The 21655-nt window shown below is 37.4% G+C and overlaps 2 protein-coding genes across 3 annotated transcripts; both read left to right on the top strand.

The window, feature by feature from the left end:
* Nucleotides 1-1651: 1651 nt before the first annotated feature.
* Nucleotides 1652-10496, top strand: LOC132092475 (uncharacterized). Its single transcript, XM_059498719.1, has 12 exons — nt 1652-1796; nt 2249-2310; nt 2393-2599; nt 5024-5078; nt 5441-5502; nt 6378-6575; nt 6722-7339; nt 7464-7713; nt 7806-7857; nt 8391-8539; nt 8891-8951; nt 9422-10496. The coding sequence occupies exons 1-12, from the start codon at nt 1719-1721 to the stop codon at nt 9457-9459; spliced, it is 1830 nt and encodes a 609-aa protein (XP_059354702.1). The 5' UTR covers nt 1652-1718; the 3' UTR covers nt 9460-10496.
* Nucleotides 10497-12926: 2430 nt separating this feature from the next.
* LOC132092474 (nuclear receptor-binding protein-like) lies at nt 12927-21005 on the top strand. Of its 2 annotated transcripts, XM_059498718.1 has the most exons (17): nt 12927-13269; nt 13384-13506; nt 14597-14698; nt 14786-14875; nt 15088-15128; nt 15349-15443; nt 15532-15615; nt 15718-15776; nt 15856-15954; nt 16654-16786; nt 16899-16986; nt 17087-17137; nt 17280-17415; nt 17586-17639; nt 17727-17790; nt 18360-18415; nt 19771-21005. In XM_059498718.1, exons 1-17 carry the CDS (start codon nt 13033-13035, stop codon nt 19864-19866), a joined length of 1608 nt encoding a protein of 535 aa, XP_059354701.1. In that variant the 5' UTR covers nt 12927-13032; the 3' UTR covers nt 19867-21005. The 2 variants fall into 2 exon arrangements, 1 of the variants encoding a protein (XP_059354701.1); XR_009422228.1 differs by lacking the exons at nt 18360-18415; nt 19771-21005 and having other exon boundaries at nt 17280-17498.
* The last annotated feature ends 650 nt before the right edge of the window (nt 21006-21655 follow it).

The following is a 21655-nucleotide window of genomic DNA, read 5'->3' as shown; positions in this document are numbered from 1 at the left end:
ACATGGTGCTAGCTTTCACTGTTATGCTGATGATACTCAACTCTATATTTCTTCGCAGCCCGGTGAAACACACCAATTTGAAAAACTAATGGATTGCTTAGTCGATATAAAAAACTGGATGACAAGTAATTTCTTACTGCTAAATTCTGAAAAAACATAGGTGTTAATTATAGGACCTAAAAACTCCGCTTGTAATAACCTAGAACACTGTCTAAGACTTGATGGTTGCTCTGTCAATTCTTCGTCATCAGTTAGGAACCTAGGTGTGCTACTTGATCGCAATCTTTCCTTAGAAAGCCACGTTTCTAGCATTTGTAAAACTGCATTTTTCCATTCCAAAAATATATCTAAATTACGGCCTATACTCTCAATGTCAAATGCAGAAATGTTAATCCATGCTTTTATGACCTCAAGGTTAGATTATTGTAATGCTTTATTGGGTGGTTGTTCTGCACGCTTAGTAAACAAACTACAGCTAGTCCAAAATGCAACAGCAAGAGTTCTTACTAGAACCAGGAAGTATGACCATATTAGCCCGGTCCTGTCAACACTGCACTGGCTCCCTATCAAGCATCGTATAGATTTTAAAATATTGCTTATTACCTATAAAGCCCTGAATGGTTTAGCACCTCAGTATTTGAATGAGCTCCTTTTACATTATAATCCTCTACGTCCGCTACGTTCTCAAAACTCAGGCAATTTGATAATACCTAGAATATCAAAATCAACTGCGGGCGGCAGATCTTTTTCCTATTTGGCGCCTAAACTCTGGAATAACCTACCTAACATTGTTCGGGAGGCAGACACACTCTTGCAGTTTAAATCTAGATTAAAGACCCATCTCTTTAACCTGGCATACACATAACATACTAATATGCTTTTATTATCCAAATCCGTTAAAGGATTTTTAGGCTGCATTAATTAGGTAAACCGGAACCGGAAACACTTCCCATAACACCCTATGTACTTGCTACATCATTAGAAGAATGGCATCTACGCTGATATTTGTCTGTTTCTCTTTTGTTCCGAGGTCACCGTGGCCACCAGATCCAGTCTGTGTCCAGATCAGAGGGTCACTGCAGTCACCCGGATCCAGTACGTATCCAGACCAGATGGTGGATCAGCACCTAGAAAGGACCTCTACTGCCCTGAAAGACAGCGGAGACCAGGACAACTAGAGCCCCAGATACAGATCCCCTGTAAAGACCTTGTCTCAAAGGAGCACCAGGACAAGACCACAGGAAATAGATGATTCTTCTGCACAATCTGACTTTGCTGCAGCCTGGAATTGAACTACTGGTTTTGTCTGGTCAGAGGAGAACTGGCCCCCCAACTGAGCCTGGTTTCTCCCAAGGTTTTTTTTTCCATTCTGTCACCGATGGAGTTTCGGTTCCTTGCCGCTGTCGCCTCTGGCTTGCTTAGTTGGGGACACTTCATCTACAGCAATATCGTTGACTTGATTGCAAATAAATGCACTGACACTATTTAATTGAACAGAGATGACATAACTGAATTCAATAATGAACTGCCTTTAACTATCATTTTTTCATTATTGACACTGTTTTCCTAATGAATGTTGTTCAGTTGCTTTGACGCAATGTATTTTGTTTAAAGCGCTATATAAATAAAGGTGACTTTGACTTTGACTTAAAATATTGTGTCCGTGCAGTCCGGCCGGATTTCTTTCATTTAAGGTCACGTTAAGAAACAAAACGACGATGAGCAAAAAGAGAAAGAAAACCAACACCATCTTTTGCACTAGATGTTTTATCTGCGGAAAAACGTACGGACTAAAGGTTTGTTGATTTACTCACTTCTATTTGAAACAGTTTTGTCTGATGATTTGTTGTTCTCTGTTGCATCCTGAAACATTTTATTACCACTTTAGGTTAGTTTTGTGGCTTTCATTAAAAACCACAATAAATGTGTTAGCCTATTTTTTGTGCGGGATAAATCGAAGGATACGCCCCTTTTAAAATTTTAGATTTTTATTTCATAGCGAAAAAGACAGATCTGCAAGTCAAACACACGTTATTTGGTATTTTCTAGTCTGTTGCAAGTGATACTATTGGGCGGGACATTGTAGATAATATTTGATTGGACAACACTAGTGAGTGCAGGATGAGTCATCAATATATTTTTGTATATTGCTAATTCAGAATGAAGACATTGGTTAAAACAATGATGTGCACATTTATTTTGCATTTACGCCTCTCAGTGATAAGATGTGCATATATTTTTTTTACAGGTAGTGGATATGCATATGCATTCTTATTTCCACCATGAAGCAATTGAGAAGATCAAGGGCAGGTATGGAATTACACAGAACAATTTTGTTTAGTCTTTCTCAGCTATATGAAGTAATATGAAATAAGCACTGTTGTTGTTGCAGTGATCAGCTGCATACGTGTTGGGCATGTGATGTATCTGTGATGGGACTAGAGCGTTACGAGGAGCATATTGCCACCTGTACGCACAAACAGCGTCTGTTTAAACTCCGTTGTAAAAGAAATAAAGGAGAACCTCTTCAAGTGAACTACAATATTAACCTGACTGATAATGAATCAAAAGCCATTTATGATCTAAGACAGCAAAACAAGTAAGTTAATCTTATACATTAAATACATCTATCTCTTTTATTATTAATAATATAAATTTGAGTGGATAAATTGCTGTTTAAACGAGTACAGTCGTGGCCAAAAGTTTTGAGTATTACATAAATATTGGAAATTGGAAAAGTTGCTACTTCAGTTTTTATAATAGCAATTTGCATATACTCCAGAATGTTATGAAGAGTGATCAGATGAATTGCATAGTCCTTCTTTGCCATGAAAATTAACTTAATCCCAAAAAAAATTTTCCACTGCATTTCATTGCTGTCATTAAAGGACCTGCTGAGATCATTTCAGTAATCGTCTTGTTAACTCAGGTGAGAATGTTGACGAGCACAAGGCTGGAGATCATTATCTCATGCTGATTTGGTTAGAATGGCAGACTTGACATGTTAAAAGGAGGGTGATGCTTGAAATCATTGTTCTTCCATTGTTAACCATGGTGACCTGCAAAGAAACGCGTGCAGCCATTATTGCGTTGCATAAAAATGGCTTCACAGGCAAGGATATTGTGGCTACTAAGATTGCACCTAAATCAACAATTTATAGGATCATCAAGAACTTCAAGGAAAGAGGTTCAATTCTTGTATAGAAGGCTTCAGGGCGTCCAAGAAAGTCCAGCAAGCGCCAGGATCGTCTCCTAAAGAGGATTCAGCTGCGGGATCGGAGTGCCACCAGTGCAGAGCTTGCTCAGGAATGGCAGCAGGGAGGTGTGAGCGCATCTGCACACACAGTGAGGCAAAGACTTTTGGAAGATGGCCTGGTGTCAAGAAGGGCAGCAAAGAAGCCACTTCTCTCCACAAAAACCATCAGGGACAGATTGATCTTCTGCAGAAAGTATAGTGAATGGACTGCTGAGGACTGGGGCAAAGTCATATTCTCCGATGAAGCCCCTTTCCGATTGTTTGGGGCATCTGGAAAAAGGCTTGTCCGGAGAAGAAAAGGTGAGCGCTACCATCAGTCCTGTGTCATGCCAACAGTAAAGCATCCTGACACCATTCATGTGTAGGGTTGCTTCTCATCCAAGGGAGTGGGCTCACTCACAATTCTGCCCAAAAACACAGCCATGAATAAAGAATGGTACCAAAACACCCTCCAACAGCAACTTCTTCCAACAATCCAACAACAGTTTGGTGAAGAACAATGCATTTTCCAGCACGATAGTGCACCGTGCCATAAGGCAAAAGTGATAACTAAGTGGCTCGGGGACCAGAATGTTGAAATTTTGGGTCCATGGCCTGGAAACTCCCCAGATCTTAATCCCATTGAGAACTTGTGGTCAATCCTCAAGAGGCGGGTGGACAAACAAAAACCCACTAATTCTGACAAACTCCAAGAAGTGATTATGAAAGAATGGGTTGCTATCAGTCAGGATTTGGCCCAGAAGTTGATTGAGAGCATGCCCAGTCGAATTGCAGAGATCTTGAAAAAGAAGGGCCAACACTGCAAATACTGACTCTTTGCATAAATGTCATGTAATTGTTGATAAAAGCCTTTGAAACGTATGAAGTGCTTGTAATTATATTTCAGTACATCACAGAAACAACTGAAACAAAGATCTAAAAGCAGTTTAGCAGCAAACTTTTTGAAAACTAATATTTATGTAATTCTCATAACTTTTGGCCACGACTGTATGCTCAATATTTTATTTAGAATAATTAGATAATAACATGTTGTTTGGACAAAAGTTTGGACACACCTTCTCATTCAAAGAGTTTTCTTTATTTTCATGACTATGAAAATTATAGATTCACAATGAAGGCATCAAAACTATGAATTAACACATGTGGAATTATATACATAACAAAAAAGTGTGAAACAACTGAAAATATGTCATGTTCTAGGTTCTTCACAGTAGCCACCTTTTGCTTTGATTACTGCTTTGCACACTCTTGGCTTTCTCTTGATGATCTTCAAAAGGTAGTCACCTTCAAAGCAAAGTAATCAAAGCAAAAGGTGGCTACTTTGAAGAACCTACAATATGACATTTTCAGTTGTTTCACACTTTTTTTGTTATGTATATAATTCCACGTGTTAAATCATAGTTGTGATGCCTTCAGTGTGACTCTACAATTTTCATAGTCATGAAAATAAAGAAAACTCTTTGAATGAGAAGGTGTGTCCAAACTTTTGGTCTGTACTGTATATATATATATATATATATATATACATATATATATATATATATATATACATATATATATATATATATATATACATATATATATGTATATATATATATATATATATATATATATATATATATATATATATATATATATATATATATATATATATATATATATACATATATATATATATATATATATATATATATATATATATATATATATATATATATACATATATATATATAGAATAATTTTTTTTTGTTTTCTTTTACCTTTTAGAGAAAGAAAAAAATTGGAAAGGTGTTTTGTCAGCCTTAACGGTTTCCCTAAACAGGTCAGTAATTTTGTGTTTTGCTAGAGTAATGGTAGAAGTTGAGTTGGTGGAGTAAATCAAAGCATAAATGGTAAAGAAAATGGTAGGAGAGTACTACCTTCCCTATGAGAATAACAATGTTGGATGGAGTCTAAAATATTCAGCTTTATAATTTTTCAGGGAATTAAAATCATATTATCTGTAAGAAAGACAAAAAGAAAATTTTGTTCATGGTGTAATGCAGGACCTTTAACTCATTGGTGTTTGCATTCACAAATTAAATGCGATAGAGTAGTTTTAGGCTGTGATTTTTAGGCACTTTATGGCTATGGATATATATTAGATCTATTTTTTTATAATTAACTTTGCCTTTGTTGTAACAGGAGAGGGACGAACATATGCACAGCATGGTCCACCATGTGGCAGTTGAGCAAATGAAGGGCAGGTATGGTACTAAAAAGTGTTGTCATGCCCTGCTTTAAAAGAAAGTTCACACAGAAATTAAAAAATATTTCATCATTTACTCATTTAATAATGGACAATAAAGACTTTATATTTTAAAATAAATGGTGTTCTTTTAAACTTTCTATTCATCAAAGAATCCTAAAGAATCTTTTTTTCAGCATTGATAATAAGAAATGTTTCTTATTCAGCATATTAGAATGATTTTTGATCAAATAAATGCAGCCTTGGTGAAGCTCCAAAATTAGCCATGATAGCAGCTTAGACATTTTGCTTAAAGGAACAAACCACTATTGTTTTTAAAAAAGGTTCATTTTCCAACTCCCCTAGAGTTAATTAGTTGTGTCTTAACGTTTTCGCAATGATATTATGATTTTCAGGCACTGTGTAATATGACTGCACCTGCTGCACCCATAGTATGACAGCAAAGTTCCTTTATTATTACGCCAGAATGAGAGTATAGTTCCTAGCCAAATCGGCCTAGAAAATCACAACTTTTCATTCCGTTGGTCTTAGTACACAATGTAACTAAAGAAGGGTCAAGTTTTAAATAGGAAAATTTTCTAAACTATGGTAATTTTTGAGTGAGATGCTAACTGTGTAATCAGATTCATTTATCTAAGCTAAGCTAAAAGTGCTACCACCAGACACCGAGATCAGCTGAATGGATTCGAAAACAGTCAAACTCAACTGTTTAACTACAGGGGAGTTGGAAAATGAGCACATTTTTAAAAATAGAGCCATGTTGCTTTAATAATTGCTTTTGAGTTCCATGGAAAAAAAGGCTCAATGATTACTGGGTGAACTTCATCTTTATTAATGCATTGGCAAAAATAATATATGCTTTTCTTCTTGCAGTGAACAGGAGCATAAGTGTTGGGCCTGCGCAATATCTGTGATGGGAATTTCAGCGTTTAAGAAGCATATTCGCACCAAAAATCACAAACAGAAGCTACTGCAATTCATTGAGAATAGAAAACTTGGGGAAAATACAGTGGACTACAGTGTTGAATTTAATGAGCTTAAAGACCTTTGTGCCCAAAGAAATCAACAAAAGTAAGTTTGTCAGCTACTTCATGTGGCTATATGTTTAATTATACATCTTTGAATGGCTGAATGATTCTCATGCATTTGCGTTTGTCAGTTATTTGGTTTATTGCATTAGACGTTTGCTGTTAGACTTGTTGTTTCTTTCTTGTCAGATTAATGGAAAGAGAAGAGAAAATTGCGAAGAGGCTAGAAGCACAAAGGTACAAGACATGGAGGTACAATCAGCCAGAAATCACAGCTGAGAACGTGCATTGTACAATACCCTTCATGGCGAATGAGTTCACAACTGACCAGTTGCCACCATCATGCCTATTCTCTTTTTGGGAAAATCTAGATGACCATCCAGCATCTATCCAGCATAACCCAAACATGCATACACAGAGAGAAGAGAGCATACTTAATACGGACAGATCAAATTGGCCAGTTGTCTTGAAAAGTCCTTGTCTTGAGAGACCATCAGAAAGTATTCCTCAAGAAATGTCTGCTCATGGAACTCGTCCCAACCCTGATGAAAAAGGTACAGATGTTTGTGCGAACGATGTGACTCAAGAAACTGATGATGGTACTACTGCTGAGCCTATATGTGCCCCTGGTATGGTCCAAATGAGAATGGAGGCAAACATACCCAACATGATAGCAACAGGTGGAGTTTGTTTAGCACGGAAGGCAGCAACTGGGAATGAGGCTGCTGTTCCTCATCCTCCTCAATCCAAAAAGTCTATGTTGAAAGTAAACCGATCAACACCACAAAGAGAGCAGAGCATGACCAGGTGAATAAATTCTGAATTTCAAATTATTTTATTTGCTTTAATTCTTGAGACTCATTATTTCATAGTCTTCTGATAGTGTACAGTTGTCTCTAACATTTAAACCTTAACATCATTTTCCCCCTAGAGAAGGCATGATTGGACAAGAGCCATATGTAGATCCTCTTCCGCCTGAATCTTTACTGGTTGAGATGTTTGAAAGCCAGACATCAGAAAATGACTCCGAGATCACTGAAAAGGTTCAGCCTCATACTGTGCCTTTTAAGAAAAACAAATCCAATGAGTGTGACACAGAACAAGCAGAAACATCACTGCAGCATCCCAGCAGCTTTGAAGCCATCTCCTGCAATGTCCAGAAAACCAAGCGAAAAAAACAAGTATAAGAGTTTTAGAGTGAAGTTGTATCTAATAGAAGTATCTGGAATTCACAGAGATGTGTCTTAGAGTTTTATTCATTTTATTTTTACAGGATGTTTCACATAATCTGAATCCTAAGACAAACAACAAAATATCCAAAAAAAGTGCGTATTCAATTTTATTACAGCTTTCATTAACATTTCTTATTTAAATGAAAGAAAATGCACATGTGGATTTTGTATTTTAGATGTTATTAGGTGAGTAAGTACATTGTCAAAAAAAATTGTTTCACATAACACAAATTAGTCATGAATTATTTAATAGATGTTAACCCTTGTGCGTTGTTGGGGACGTTTTCGTCCACTAGGGGGTAAAGTTGAGTCTTATTTTGGCCACAACTTTCTCTGTGTTTGAGCTAATGGAATGATTTTTGGTGACAAATCTTATTTTGACCCATATTTTGGGAAAAATAAAAAAAATGTAAATTTTGAAAAAATTGAAAAAAAAATATGAATCTGATACATTTTTACAGCAGTTTAATTGAGTGGATGTTTTCATCCCGAACAACTCGAATGGGTAGTGAATTTGAACAATCCACAAGGGTTAAACCTCAATCAGTTGTAAATGATCATTCGACAGTGTCTCGTCCAGTAACAGTACATGTCATGATGTTCATCTGTTTGTATATGATTCTCAGGGAAAGTGAATAAGTTGATATCGCTGTCTTTGGATGAAGAGGAGTTGATCAGCTCTTTGGAGAATGTAGGTGAGCAGCTGTTCCAGGCGTATTCCACGCTGCACAACGCATACACAGAAGTGCAGCATCTACTGTCTGTTAAACAAGAGGTACGTGGCTGTTCCATTAATCTGCATTGCAACCTCTTTTCATACTTCAATATTTTAGTAGCCTACAATTTCTTTTTGAGCCTAAACCATATTATGGTTTTCCACAATGTCTTTAATGTCCTTGATGACGTTTCTAACTAGCAGATTTGCTCTTTGTCTTACCAAGACATTTTTCCCCAAAGTTTCTTTTCTGTAGCCATTTTGTACTACAGTTAACCTCTTAAAATGTATAATGCTGTATAATATATATATATATATACTAATGCAATTGAATATTAATTATACTGTAAATTGCACAACGATTACAATCATAGAATTATTTTTAAACAATATAAATTTCTCTGTTGTCAGGTTACCTCAGAGATGGCCTCGCTCAGGGCAAAGCGCATAAAGATTCTGCAGGATATGAAGAGTAAGAGCTCTTTGACACACCCACTGCCGTGGTCTAATGGTTAGAAGGTCGGACCTGTAACCTGAAGGTTGCGGGTTCAAGCTTCGGGTCCGGTATGGATTGTAGGTAGGGGGAGTGAATATCCAGCGCTCTCTCCACCCTCAAAACCACGACTGGGCCTCACCTCAGTCATGGTATTGAGGGTGGAGAGAGCACTGGATATTCACCCTTGAGCAAGGCACTGAACCCAAAAATGCAGCCATGGGTGTGTGTTCACGGTGTGTGTGTGCTAGTTTGTTCAGTACTCCTGTGTTAAATGCAGAGCACAAATTCCAAGTATGGGACACCATACTTGGCCACACATCACATCCTTTCCTTTTTAAGTATTCCCAAAAACAAAGTATCCCTAATTAGGAAAATGTTATTGTTTTATTTAAAAAAGATTAATATCTGATATTGTACATGTGATAATGCTTGAAATGTTTTGACAGATCCCGGTGATCAGCAGGAGGGGTTAAATGCCTCCTGAGAGCCGTGCGAACCTTCCTCTGCAACCCACTGAGCCTCACAGAACAGCTGAACCACAAGACCCACTCCCAGAAGTATCTGATGCTACACCTACCTCTCAGTGCACAAAACTGACCTCTGTAAGCATGTATCTCATCTGAGAGCATAGACTGCATTGCTAAGCTCATAACCGCAACATTATAACAGAGTTTTGCCGTAGTTTTATAGTAGGTTTATGGCAGTTCACATTGGATTATGCAGTAATTTGATCAGATAGATTTAGAATAATTCACAAAGAAAATCTGCTCTGATTCTGGCATGATAATGGTATTTCTGTCAAAATTATTTGAGTTATTATGTCAAGCTACAAAGGCATGAAAGGAGATGTTAGAGAGTCCAGCAAAGCTTTCATCTATCTGAAGAAACATGTCAGTTAAAAGACTTTCAAAAAAGCATCAGTTGGATATGTTGCTTAAAAGACATCATACTGACATATTCATTCATACTTGCTCTCAGAGGTTTATAGCTGTTTTATTCACAGGAATCTAAATAATATTTTAAAATGTTCAAAATAATTGGTTGTTTTACTTGTTTTTATTATTTGTGTTCTTGCTACTCCAGCACAAGAAGCTTTGTTTATACTCAAAGTTAATCATATGTTTGTCCATTGCTTGCAGTCATGACACATTTATTGTACTATTTTGTGCTGTTTGTTTATGCTCTGCAAATCATGGCAGTGGTGACAACTGGAATACCACAGTTCGAAGTTGAACACTTTATTTAGTTGAATTATTTACAGTTGCACAGCAGCACACACATTTTTCAAGGATGGCTTCAAATGGTTGTCATTTTTGGCATGACACTTTTAATATGACAACATTCTGTCACCTTAAAGGGATAGTCGACCACATATGCGTTTTACAAGACCTAAATGAGCTGTCATGATCTATTCCGTAGTTCATAATCAATGACCATATATGTACAAACAATAATCCAAATATGACTAAAATTTATGACGCTTGTAATCTTTTTTCTGTTAATATTCAATAAACAAATTAAGGGAAAAAAAATGCCACTTACCTCAAAAACATTGAGCTTAATAATGCCATCTCCATTCTTATTAAAGGCTCTGAATGCCCTTGTAGAATATTTTTTTTTTTTTTACTACAAGTATCCAATCGCTACAAACTCGCATCTCACAGTCTTAGTTGTAATGCCTTAATGAGCTTTGTTATTTTAGAAGAAGAATATGTCTGAACAGAAAAGACCTTGACACTTACTGAACATTTCCTCAATTTGCACAAGCAACTAATGTAGCTGTTGAAATCCAGCTCCATGTGTTCGTTGACATATCGCATGCAAATAATGTCATACAGCTGGGTGTTGAGTTTTTTTATATTACTGTAAAATGTATACAAGTTAGATTTGGTACATTATTATAGTCAAAATGACATTGTACTTCAACAAAAAATACTTTGTTGAAGTATTTTTAGTTGAAAATAGGTTGTTGATTGTGGCCTGTGGAATGTTGATCCACTCCTCTTCAATGGCTGTACAAAGTTGCTGGATACACGCTGTCGTATACGCCAATCCAGAGCAACCCAAACATGCTCAATGGGTGACATGTCCAGTGATGCTAGCCATGCAAGAAGTGGGATGTTTTCAGCTTCCAGGAATTGTGTACAGATCCTTGCAACATGGGGCCGTGCATTATCATGCTGTCTATGTGAGCTGTGTTTCATATATAGCTATACAATGACAAAGTAGACTGGACATTTTTTGCTTACAAAATGTCATTGGAAAAAAAAAGCAATTGTCAATAGCATAGAGATGAATGAACTTACTATGAAGAATTTTCAAACCCAGCAGCTTTCTGTTTTTTAATGTGTTGAATTCCTTGAGTGAAAAAAAATTATCAGAGGGACTGGCTTCCACTTATGACTATTAAATGAAGTGCAATAGACTGTTTGAGACTTTCTGGAAGCCTGATGGTCTCGTAGAAGCAGCGAACCAGAACTCCCCTTGCTCTGTAGGTCGGAGTCTCTCTGTAAATCCATACATACATAACACACAACTCTACAGAAGACAAGTGGTTCGTACAAATGCAAATACATAAATGTGACAAAATCTTCTTTTGTACACTCTTATCATTTGTCTATGTAAGGTAAGCTCAAATGGGGCAAACATGTCATATAATACATTTTATATAATATATAAATTCATCATACATAATAATCTCTCTATACATGTTAACTACTGAATTCATATACAAAGGATGAACGAATAAATGTGTGTTAATTTCTCCCTCTCGGACATCGAGGGGTTAAATCATGAGCCGTGAAGGCATGCGAAAGACGTCATCCAGTAGATGGCGCTGTGTTCCTTTGGTCCGGATTTACACTCGCTTAAAAAACAACAGAGCAGTTCATACAGGAATAAGCAACAGCGCACCTCAAAACGCGGAGCTGTCGCCATTTACCTGTAACTTTTTCAGGGATATCGGTGTTTATTCAACTTGAGTCCATCTGTGTCGTGATATGTAAGTGCTACGGGAGAATCCAATCGTTCTTTAGTGAAGAACGCGAATATCCGGGAGTGTAACGTTAGCATCCGCGGCTATCTGACCAAACGCATCAAATCTGACAACCAGTAATATTTGTCTTTCTGTTTATGCTGACTTTAATAGCCGGCAAGTTTTTATGTTTTGCTTATTTTATTTAACATTTACCCTATTGTCCAAGGAAGACTATTTCTCGGATATAATCGCGGAGGCCGCGGAGCTGAGCTGATAGCTTCTCACTCGCGAGTCGGCAAAGGGGAAATTGAACAGTCATTTCAGGTCCTGGACTTTCTATGGACCACTAACTCTCCCCTCGACAGCTACACCCCATACACGGACTCATATTGTTTGAGGAATTTATCTTTTTTTTTTATCGTCCGAGGATTTTCCTCCTCCGTGTCTCCAGCAGCTGCCGCCGACTAACGCTAACTGCTTCCGGCGAGCTGGCGACGCCGCTCATCACAGGACAGACACAAGTATGTTGTGTTGTTTTTGTTTGTTTGTTTGTTTTTTATCAGTGAGGTGGGATAGTCTGCTGTAGTCTGTTTGAATGCTTGAGCATAAACCGAGGCCTTGGTTGAATTGAGGACACGACTGTGAGGAGAGAGAAACGATGTAAACACAACTAAAGCAGCGTGTCTGCTCATGCCTCAGCGATTGTTACGGTCTTGTACAGTTTTGGAGGTCTAATGATCTTAGTTTTACGTAAAACTGACACCGTGACACTAAATTGACAGTTTAAGAGCTGATACAGTTCAGTTTCTGCTGTTTAGATTTATCCTTCATTTGTAGGTCTTTTTTTCTTAGTGTTTCAGTGAATGTGTTTTGCTGGTTCCCTTTCGTTTAAGATTTGGGCTCATTCAAAATCTTGACTGAATTAATATTTGAAGCTGTGACAATGTAACTAGTGTTAAAGGCAATATTTAACAGTTTATACTATTTTACAGCTCTGCCTCCTGCCCTTGAGGTGTGAGTCAGCCAGATTTCTTTTCCTGTGGCCGTTCAGGACAGCATTGTCAGTTTTCAGTCTGTGAGATGTCAGAAGAAGGAAAGCAGAGCACCACACCTGCCCCTGCATCCACTATGGACACGAAGTCTGAGTCCACAGCCTCGCCACCAACCGGCCAGGGGGTTTCATCTGTGTCTCCTCCGGTGTCCACCGTAACACAGCCGGCACCGCCTCCAACTGAGGATGAGGAGGAGGAGAGCGAAGATGAATCTGAGATTCTGGAGGAAAGCCCCTGTGGACGTTGGCAGAAACGGAGAGAAGAGGTACATTCCAAGTCTTATCAGCAGCTTTGTGAAAATAATGGACCAAAATTTAAGCCATTATTCACTGATAATGTTCTCCTCTTCTAGATGAAGACTCATTTTCATTTTTGACAGGTTAACCAGCGCAACGTGCCAGGTATCGACAATGCTTATCTTGCCATGGACACGGAGGAAGGTGTGGAGGTGGTGTGGAATGAGGTCATGTTTTCTGAACGAAAGAACTTCAAACTCCAAGAGGTGAAACTACTAACTGTGTGCCAGCTTTGTTTCTATGGGAAAGATTTGCGGTGATGTGAGTAGTTGTGAAGTATACTGACTTCTGAAATAATGGCTGAAACTTAAATGGTATTCAACAAGGAAGAAATGTGGAGTATGACTTGATTTTGTGCATCAGAATGGAAGTATGCATAAACATATCTTCATATCTGTTTTAACATTATCTAATAGCTGGCATAGCCTAAATAATGTCACTGTGATGGAAAGTTGTTCCAGATGAAGTTTACATAAACTGTAATGTTTTAGTATGTTCCTGTGGCTCAAGTGGTAGAGCATTGCGTTAGCAGCGCAAGGTTGTGGGTTCGATTCCCAGGGAACACATGTTAGGTAAAAAATGTTAGCCTGAATGCAATGTAAGTCGCATTGGATAAAAGCGTACATGTATTTTAATTTAGTATGTTACACTCTTTACTCTGTTTTTGATCAAATTGTCTGCTTTGCTGAGATTTATTTAAAAAAAACTTTTATAAGGAACATGCATAAAGTAGTCGGTCCTGTTTGCTGCCAAGCCTTTATAGAAACCGCATTATCGTTCTGAGCTTTCAGCTACTTATGAAAAGAATTGTTAGAAAAGCATTCTGTGGTGATGGGTTTTTATCTCTTAAGTGTTGAAATATTTAAAAGGTAATTCTGCTCTTTTTAATATTGCATACTTCACTCTGTCATTGCCTGTAAGCGTTTTTAATCAAACCCAATTCATTTATGCCTGGCATAGATTCGTGGAGAGCCATCTGTTTGGCCCGTCCAAATACTGCGCTCCGCTCTGCTTGGCAGACACTCATCCTGGAATTCAAGAAGTCATTTTAGAAGTTGCGTTTTGACAGGCTTTGCTGTCTACATTGTGGATTGCATTTCCCATAAGCACATGTGACTAGTTTTTCCCTTGATGGTTTAAATTATTTTGTTTCTTGCATAATAAAATAATAAAGTTAAAGTTCTATATTTTATTATAATATCCTGTTCCTCTAAAAATCGAACGTTGTGTTACGTATTTCTGTCAAACATCTGCCTCGAGGTTAAATTAATCTACTTTTCTTTTTATATTTCTCAGGAAAAAGTGAAAGCGGTGTTTGATAACCTCATCCAGCTGGAACATTTAAATATTGTAAAGTTTCACAAGTACTGGGCAGATGTGAAGGAGAACAGAGCCAGGGTATGAAACGCATCAAAAAAAATATTAAACATGTCCCATTTTTGGAGTTTGATTTTTAATATTATTTTTTTGGGTCACCGCCTTCAGGTTATTTTCATCACAGAGTACATGTCTTCTGGAAGCCTGAAGCAGTTTCTAAAGAAGACAAAGAAGAATCACAAGACCATGAATGAAAAGGTAAGATTGCTGCTCTTTGTCTGTTCGGACAAATAGACGAAAGAGCTGTTTAAACATTATGCATTGCAGACTAATACATATCTTTTGTCTTAATTGACTTGTTTCACTGACTGTAGTATTAGTTGGCATCAATAAAATAACCTGCTGTTATATAGTATCAAATGCAGACCTGTCTTCTCAGATGCCATTAACTGTTTCTGGGACTCTTCTAGGCATGGAAACGCTGGTGCACTCAGATATTATCTGCCTTAAGGTGTGTGTATTTCTCTTTCTATTTTTTTTTTTGTGTTCAAATACTTCCAATATTTACAGTAATGTGGAGATTTAACTGGAATTCTGAAGAAAATTCCTCGTTGGCACCTGGAATGTTATCTGCAACTGTTATAGCTGCCCATTTCTTTATGTTTTGTTTCCACTATAAGTCTTGTGGAGAGCTCCTGTTACACTCACATTTCTCACCATTCTTCCTTCAGCTATCTGCATTCATGTGAACCTGCCATTATCCACGGGAACCTGACCTGTGACACCATTTTCATACAGCACAATGGACTCATTAAAATCGGCTCAGGTGGGCTAAAGTACATTGAGTGTGACTGTTTAAATGTTACACATTTTATTATTTTTGCTGATGTTTCTGTGTTTTTTTTTTTCTGTAGTGGCCCCAGACACCATTAATAACCATGTTAAAACATGTCGGGAGGAACAGAAGAGTTTGCACTTCTTTGCACCAGAGTATGGAGGTAAAACTAGGTGTTAAAACTCATTCTACAGTCTTGTTTCAGTGTGCTTGTTACATAAAAAATTACCTTGTACAATTTGTCCTTTTCTAACATCCACTTCAGCTGTTGCCAGTGTCACTACAGCTGTGGACATCTATTCCTTTGGAATGTGCACCTTAGAGGTGAGTGTTGTTGAGGATCATTCATCATGGTATCAGACTGACCAGAGCAAGTGATTCAAGTTTTCTCCCACTGTTTTAGATGGCTGTGCTGGAAATCCAAAGTAACGGAGAGTCCTCATATGTTTCACAAGAAGCCATTAATAGTGCCATCCAGTCTCTGGAGGACCCACTGCAGAGAGTGAGTATTGATTTTCAGGACCTAAATTATTTCCATTCAAAGATGCCCTACTGTTTAAATGGGTCCAGTAAGATTTTAGAATTTTTGAAATGGGTCTCTTTTGCTCGGCAAGGCTGCATTTATTTGATCAAAGATACAGTAAAAATAGTAATATTGTGAAATATTATACAATGTAAAATAACTACTTCTCTATTTAAAAAAAATTCAATTTATTTGCGCAGCTAGTCAGTTAACAACGGCTCTGTGTAGTAACAGCTGCTCTGTGTGAAATCACGCACCTGATGGAATTTACCGCTGATTAGAGAACCGGCTTTACTGACGAGATGCGCATTAATTATCGGACGATATTTATCGCGCACCCCTAATCGCTATAAAAAAAAATTGTGCAGCTTATGCATAGAGTACCACTAAAACACAAAACCTGACCACCTGAAATGGTTGGAATCCCCCCCCCCACCCAAAAAAAATTCCATGCACTTTTTTTTTAATAAAGTTATTGGATATTTATTTTTTTCCCCTCCCTTTAAGAAATTATGGTTTAATATGGTAACTGTTATTTGTTCACCACATCCCCCACTGGTTACGGTCTGTAAAAGCCAATCAACTTTTCAGCATAATAATCTTATCGTGATGTGAAGTGTCATGTTTCTCTCTCTCTCTCTCTGTGTGTGTGTGTGTGTGTGTGTGTGTGTGTTTTAGGAGTTTATTCAGAAGTGTCTAGAGGTGGACCCCAGTAAGAGGCCCACAGCCAGAGAGCTGCTTTTCCATCAAGCTCTGTTTGAAGTGCCTCTTTTGAAACTATTGGCTGCACACTGTATCGTCAGTCACCAGCGTGAGTCATGAGCTAATCTCATCATCATTCAGACATTTCAGTTCATGTCAGCTTAATGGATGGAATACAATGAAACTAAACCCATTGAAACCATTTTCCCTTTGGCTTCTAGACATGATCCCTGAAAATGCATTAGAGGAAATTACCAAGAATATGGACCCCAACCAGGTCATATTGGAAAGGAAAGAGGTCCAACTAAAGTTAGTCTCCTTATGTGATTCATTTGTGCCTTGTTCTTTTTTTTAGGATTCAAATAAGCTGTCATTCCACTTAAATGAATCATGTCTCTTTTCCCATCAGACTTTCACAGTTTCCTGCTTTGGAGCTTGACAAGTTTCTTGAAGATGTGAGGTGAGCTAAAAAATTATAATCATCTAATAATCTATATTATTAATCATCTAATCAAAAAAAAATTAGTTAGATTCAAATGTTAAGACAGCAGTCACAATGTTCAAACTAGCATAAATGTAATATCAAATTTCTCGTTATGTAGGAATGGGATCTATCCAATGACTGCCTTCGGCATGCCCTGCCCACAGCAGCCTCAGCAAGAGGCTGTCAAGTCCCCCATTGTGCCACCCTCTGTCAAAACACCTACGCCTGAGCCTGCAGAGCTGGAGACCAGGAAGGTGAGAAATGGGCTGATTTAAGACACCGCTGTAGATCAGACTGTCTCTGTGTGGCGTATTGCTGCTTCCCTCTCAGACAAATGGTGATGAGTGGTCACAGTCAAAGTCAACAGGAATTGCAGTCATTTAGCAACATATGTTTGTGTTAAAGATAATCGTTCTCCTTTAAGGTTGTACAAATGCAGTGCAACATCGAGCCTGTGGAGGAAGGAGCAAAACATCATGTAAGGATATTTACTGTTTATTGCTGTAATGACGTTGAAGTTCGATGATAATTCTGTGTTTATAACTCCTCTCTGCTCTTTTAATAGCTGACCTTACTGCTAAAACTGGAAGATAAACTGAACCGACACTTGAGTTGTGATTTGGCACCAAGTGAGTACTTCATCAGGCCCCAAACACACTCTACACAAGCATGTAAACGCTTCTAGCTACACAGCTTGATTTCACATGCCGGTGTGTTCTGTAATGTGTCAGAATCAAGCACAAGGATGCCTTGCATTCTCAGCTCCAAGAGACGCAGCTATAATGGGCATCAGCACAGACGGTTTTGTCTTTCAAGTCAAGTTGCTCAGAATCAAGAAGCTTGCAGAGTTTATTCAACTGTTAACATGTTTATGGCTGAATTCACATCCGGTTTAATCCAACACAGATATTTGTACCACCACATGAATGCAAACAAGCAATTTACAATGACCATGTGCATTCAACCAAATTTGTGTACCTGCGTAATATGTTTCTGGTCTAATGTTTTTGTTTCGGTTCTTATTTGTGAATTATAAAACAATTGTGTTACGTAAACGTGCAGATTCAGAAATATAGAAAAGTGCACCTTTTTTTTTTTTTTTTTTTTCATATGACACTTTTCCACCAGCAGCATGTTGACTTATTGCAACAATGGAGCATTGCTGAAACGTAAGAATGGTGTTCTCTGTGTGTTTTAGATGAGAATGTACACGAGTTGGCTGTGGAACTGGTCCAGCTTGGCTTCATTAGTGAGGTAAGATGTTCCACTCAAGATTTAATATACATTATCATTCTTTTTTGAAAGAAAATACTTTCCTTTCTTTCTATTCATAAAAAAGTATCATGTTTCATATCACCACAATAATACTAAAGGGTACAACTGTTTTCAACAGTAATAAGAAGAAATGTTTTTTGAGCACCAAATCAGCTTATGAGAATATTTTTACATGATGCTTCAGAAATCAGTTTAAAATTATATTCAAATAAAAAGCTAAATTGAAACGTTTTCATACTGTACTGTACTTTTGATCAATAATTGCATACAAAAAACTTTTTTCCAAAACAATAAAAACGTTACAGAACCCAAACTGAGTTTAATGTCATCATTGACTGAAATTCTCTTAGATTATGAATTTGAATAGAATTGAGCTGGACTCATCTGTCACAGGGCAGATTTAAAGATAAAGGAGTATGAAAATAGATTATATCAATCAAGCGACCCCCCCCCCCCCCCAGTTTCATTGTTGGCATGGTTACTGTGTTTATTTAGGATTGTTGAGATCACTAAAGTTCTGTACTTTTTTTTTTTTTTAAACATTTGTCACCAAGTTCAAATGCACAAAGCATTAGTGCCAGCATTCATAATAAAATGTTTCCAATCAATAATCCAGTTGCTTGAGGAAATGCTTGGAACTGCTTTGGCTGATTCTTGGAAGAGCAAGAAAGGAGCAAGGACAAACAGTGTGAGCTAATCGAAAGAACAGAGTAGAGTCCATGGATCAGATTTACCCAAAAACCGACATGAAATTTTCTCTATTAATGCACAAACCAGGGCCAGACCTCTCACAGAGAATACCACAATAGAGCTTGGCACTATACGGCAGCTTTTCCATCTGCACTGCCATGGCTTTTGTTAGGTAGTACCATTAAAACGATTTGATGCTGTTCACAGCCAGTTTTCTTCATTTAAAGTCCCCCCGCCCCAGTCGTAATGAGAAGTCCGTGCTCTTTCTTGACTATAATCAAGGAATTCTGTTCATCCCATTGGTAATGTCATCTATTTTGGCACTTTTGTAAGAAATGTTGCTGTACCATCTGTGTAACTCCAGCATTTTCCCCTTTTCTTCTCTTTCTGCCTCTAATACCTGCACTGCACAATAGTTAATTCATCTTTTTACATTTACTTTCTTTGCTGTTGTTCCTTTTGTTTGCATTATTTGTTTGATTTTATATCAATTCCAATTCTATTTGATCTGCCTGAGATTTCAGTTGAGCTTTGCTGCAGCCCTTTTAAGTTTCCTGTTAAGGATAAAGTTTTATTTTATTTTTCCTTCAGTTCCTGGTGCCACTTTGTTTGAAACAACTTTTCTCTTTTCTGGCTCTGTCAAGGGGGATCAGCCACGTCTCACTACTGTGCTGGAAGAGGCGTTCTCTAGATTCTACAGCCGTAACGGCTCGCTGAATCCTGTGACTGTTTCCTCGTAGCAGAGGGACCAGTCTGCCTGCTCCTCTCCACCGTCCTTCAGCTTCATGCACGGGACGGGACGGGACTCCAGTGCTTCATCACTTGGTGGATTGTGTGCGAGCTTTGTTCGGAGGGATCAGAACGCCTCGAACTGAACCTCCGAAAGAAAAGCACCCCTGCGCTCTGTTCTTCACACCGCTTTTTTTTTAGGTGGTGGAAAGTGTTGGCTGATGGTTCCTGTGTACATTTATTCTGTCAGTGTAGCAGTCTGCTTCTCTGTTTTAAAAGAAGAAAAAAATGACTCGTTATTATTTAAATCAGTATTATGAGCGGTATTTTGAGGTGTTTGCTTACAGTATGTGTGGGATCAGTTACTTCTGGTTTGCACTTTAGCAAATTGTTGTCTTTTTAGGCACATCACATGCATATTTCATGATCTTTTATTCACCCTTTCAATGATTCATTTATTCTTTTTTTATTATTGTAAGAGGAATGCATTGTGTTCTTTTGAAATTACCAAATAACATTGTCTTTGTATCTTTTAAGGCACACGTTCATTGTGGTTAACTTTGGTCTGCAATGCAAGATCTACGACAACTGTGAAAGGAAAGGGGTTCTCCAAGCATTGAAAAAAGCAAACAGATTATTTATTTATATGCATATGGTCTGTCTTGAAGCGTGTTTCACTTTCATCATCATGGCGGTTTTTTTTTTTTTTTTATTGTATTTTTTAGTACCTGTGAATGTATGCTGTAAGTTTTCATTTTAATGGCTTCTAAGAGAAGGGCACTTGATTTGACTGTTTTCCCTGTATATGATACAAATATGAGTTTCAGTGTAAAGAAATGATCGCCAGTGCACCTTACGTGTTAAAATGTGCCTTCAGCAGACACAATCCATGTTCAGAAGATCCGTAGACTGACAAAACACCTTGTATGATTCCTTTTTTTATTGTGCAGATCCTGTAGTGGTGTTTTCTTTCTCAGCTGGTCTGCATGCTAATATACTGTTACAATTTTTTTTTATATTTACAGTATATTAAAACTCCTAGGGTTTCTGGTGGTGCGTTTACTGGGCAGCATAATTTGGAGCGAGTTTGCACTGATTTGTTTTATGTTGATGGCAATAAATTTCATATTCACCTCGATGGTACATCAACGTCATGTTGGCTAATTTGAAATTATGCATTAAAAAAATATGGTTTTAACAACTGAAATCTTCTGCAATTTGACTGGAATGAAAATGATTTCAGATAAACTTTTTTTTTCAGTGCAGACCAGTAGTGACAAATTGGAACAATTTTAAATGGATGATTCATTCTGTGATCATTTTGAAAGAAGCAACAGTTTTGTATCAAGCGCTCTCTCAGTTTGGTCTGTTTAACAGGCTGAAAATATGGCTCGGAATCATTTTGAGGTGTCTATTTTATCTCATGCAAAACATTCAGAAACTCATAACTGCTTTTACTCTGTTGACCCTCTAGCTTTTCAAATTCACACCATTTATTGATATAAAGAAGAGATACAGAGTTTTTCCATTCTTTGTTTCATTTCATCTCCTAAGGACAATATAAAAAGAAACTGTTCACCTAAAAAGTGAAATCCTGTTGTTATTTATTAATGCTTGTGTCATTCTACATCTAAACCCAAATGACTTCTTATTCTCTGTAATACATATATATACCATATATCATTTATTTGTATAAAAAAAAAAAAATTTGTAAGTTTTTAACTCTTTTTGTCCAGATAATACAGTTAGTGGGGTCCAAAAATGACACTGAACCCCACTGGCTTTCACTTAATAGGTTTG

The sequence above is a fragment of the Carassius carassius genome, chromosome 18, assembly GCF_963082965.1.
Source record: "Carassius carassius chromosome 18, fCarCar2.1, whole genome shotgun sequence".
NCBI lineage: Eukaryota > Metazoa > Chordata > Actinopteri > Cypriniformes > Cyprinidae > Carassius > Carassius carassius.
Note: the sequence above shows the minus strand (reverse complement) of the source record. Positions and strands in the feature narration are given on the sequence as shown.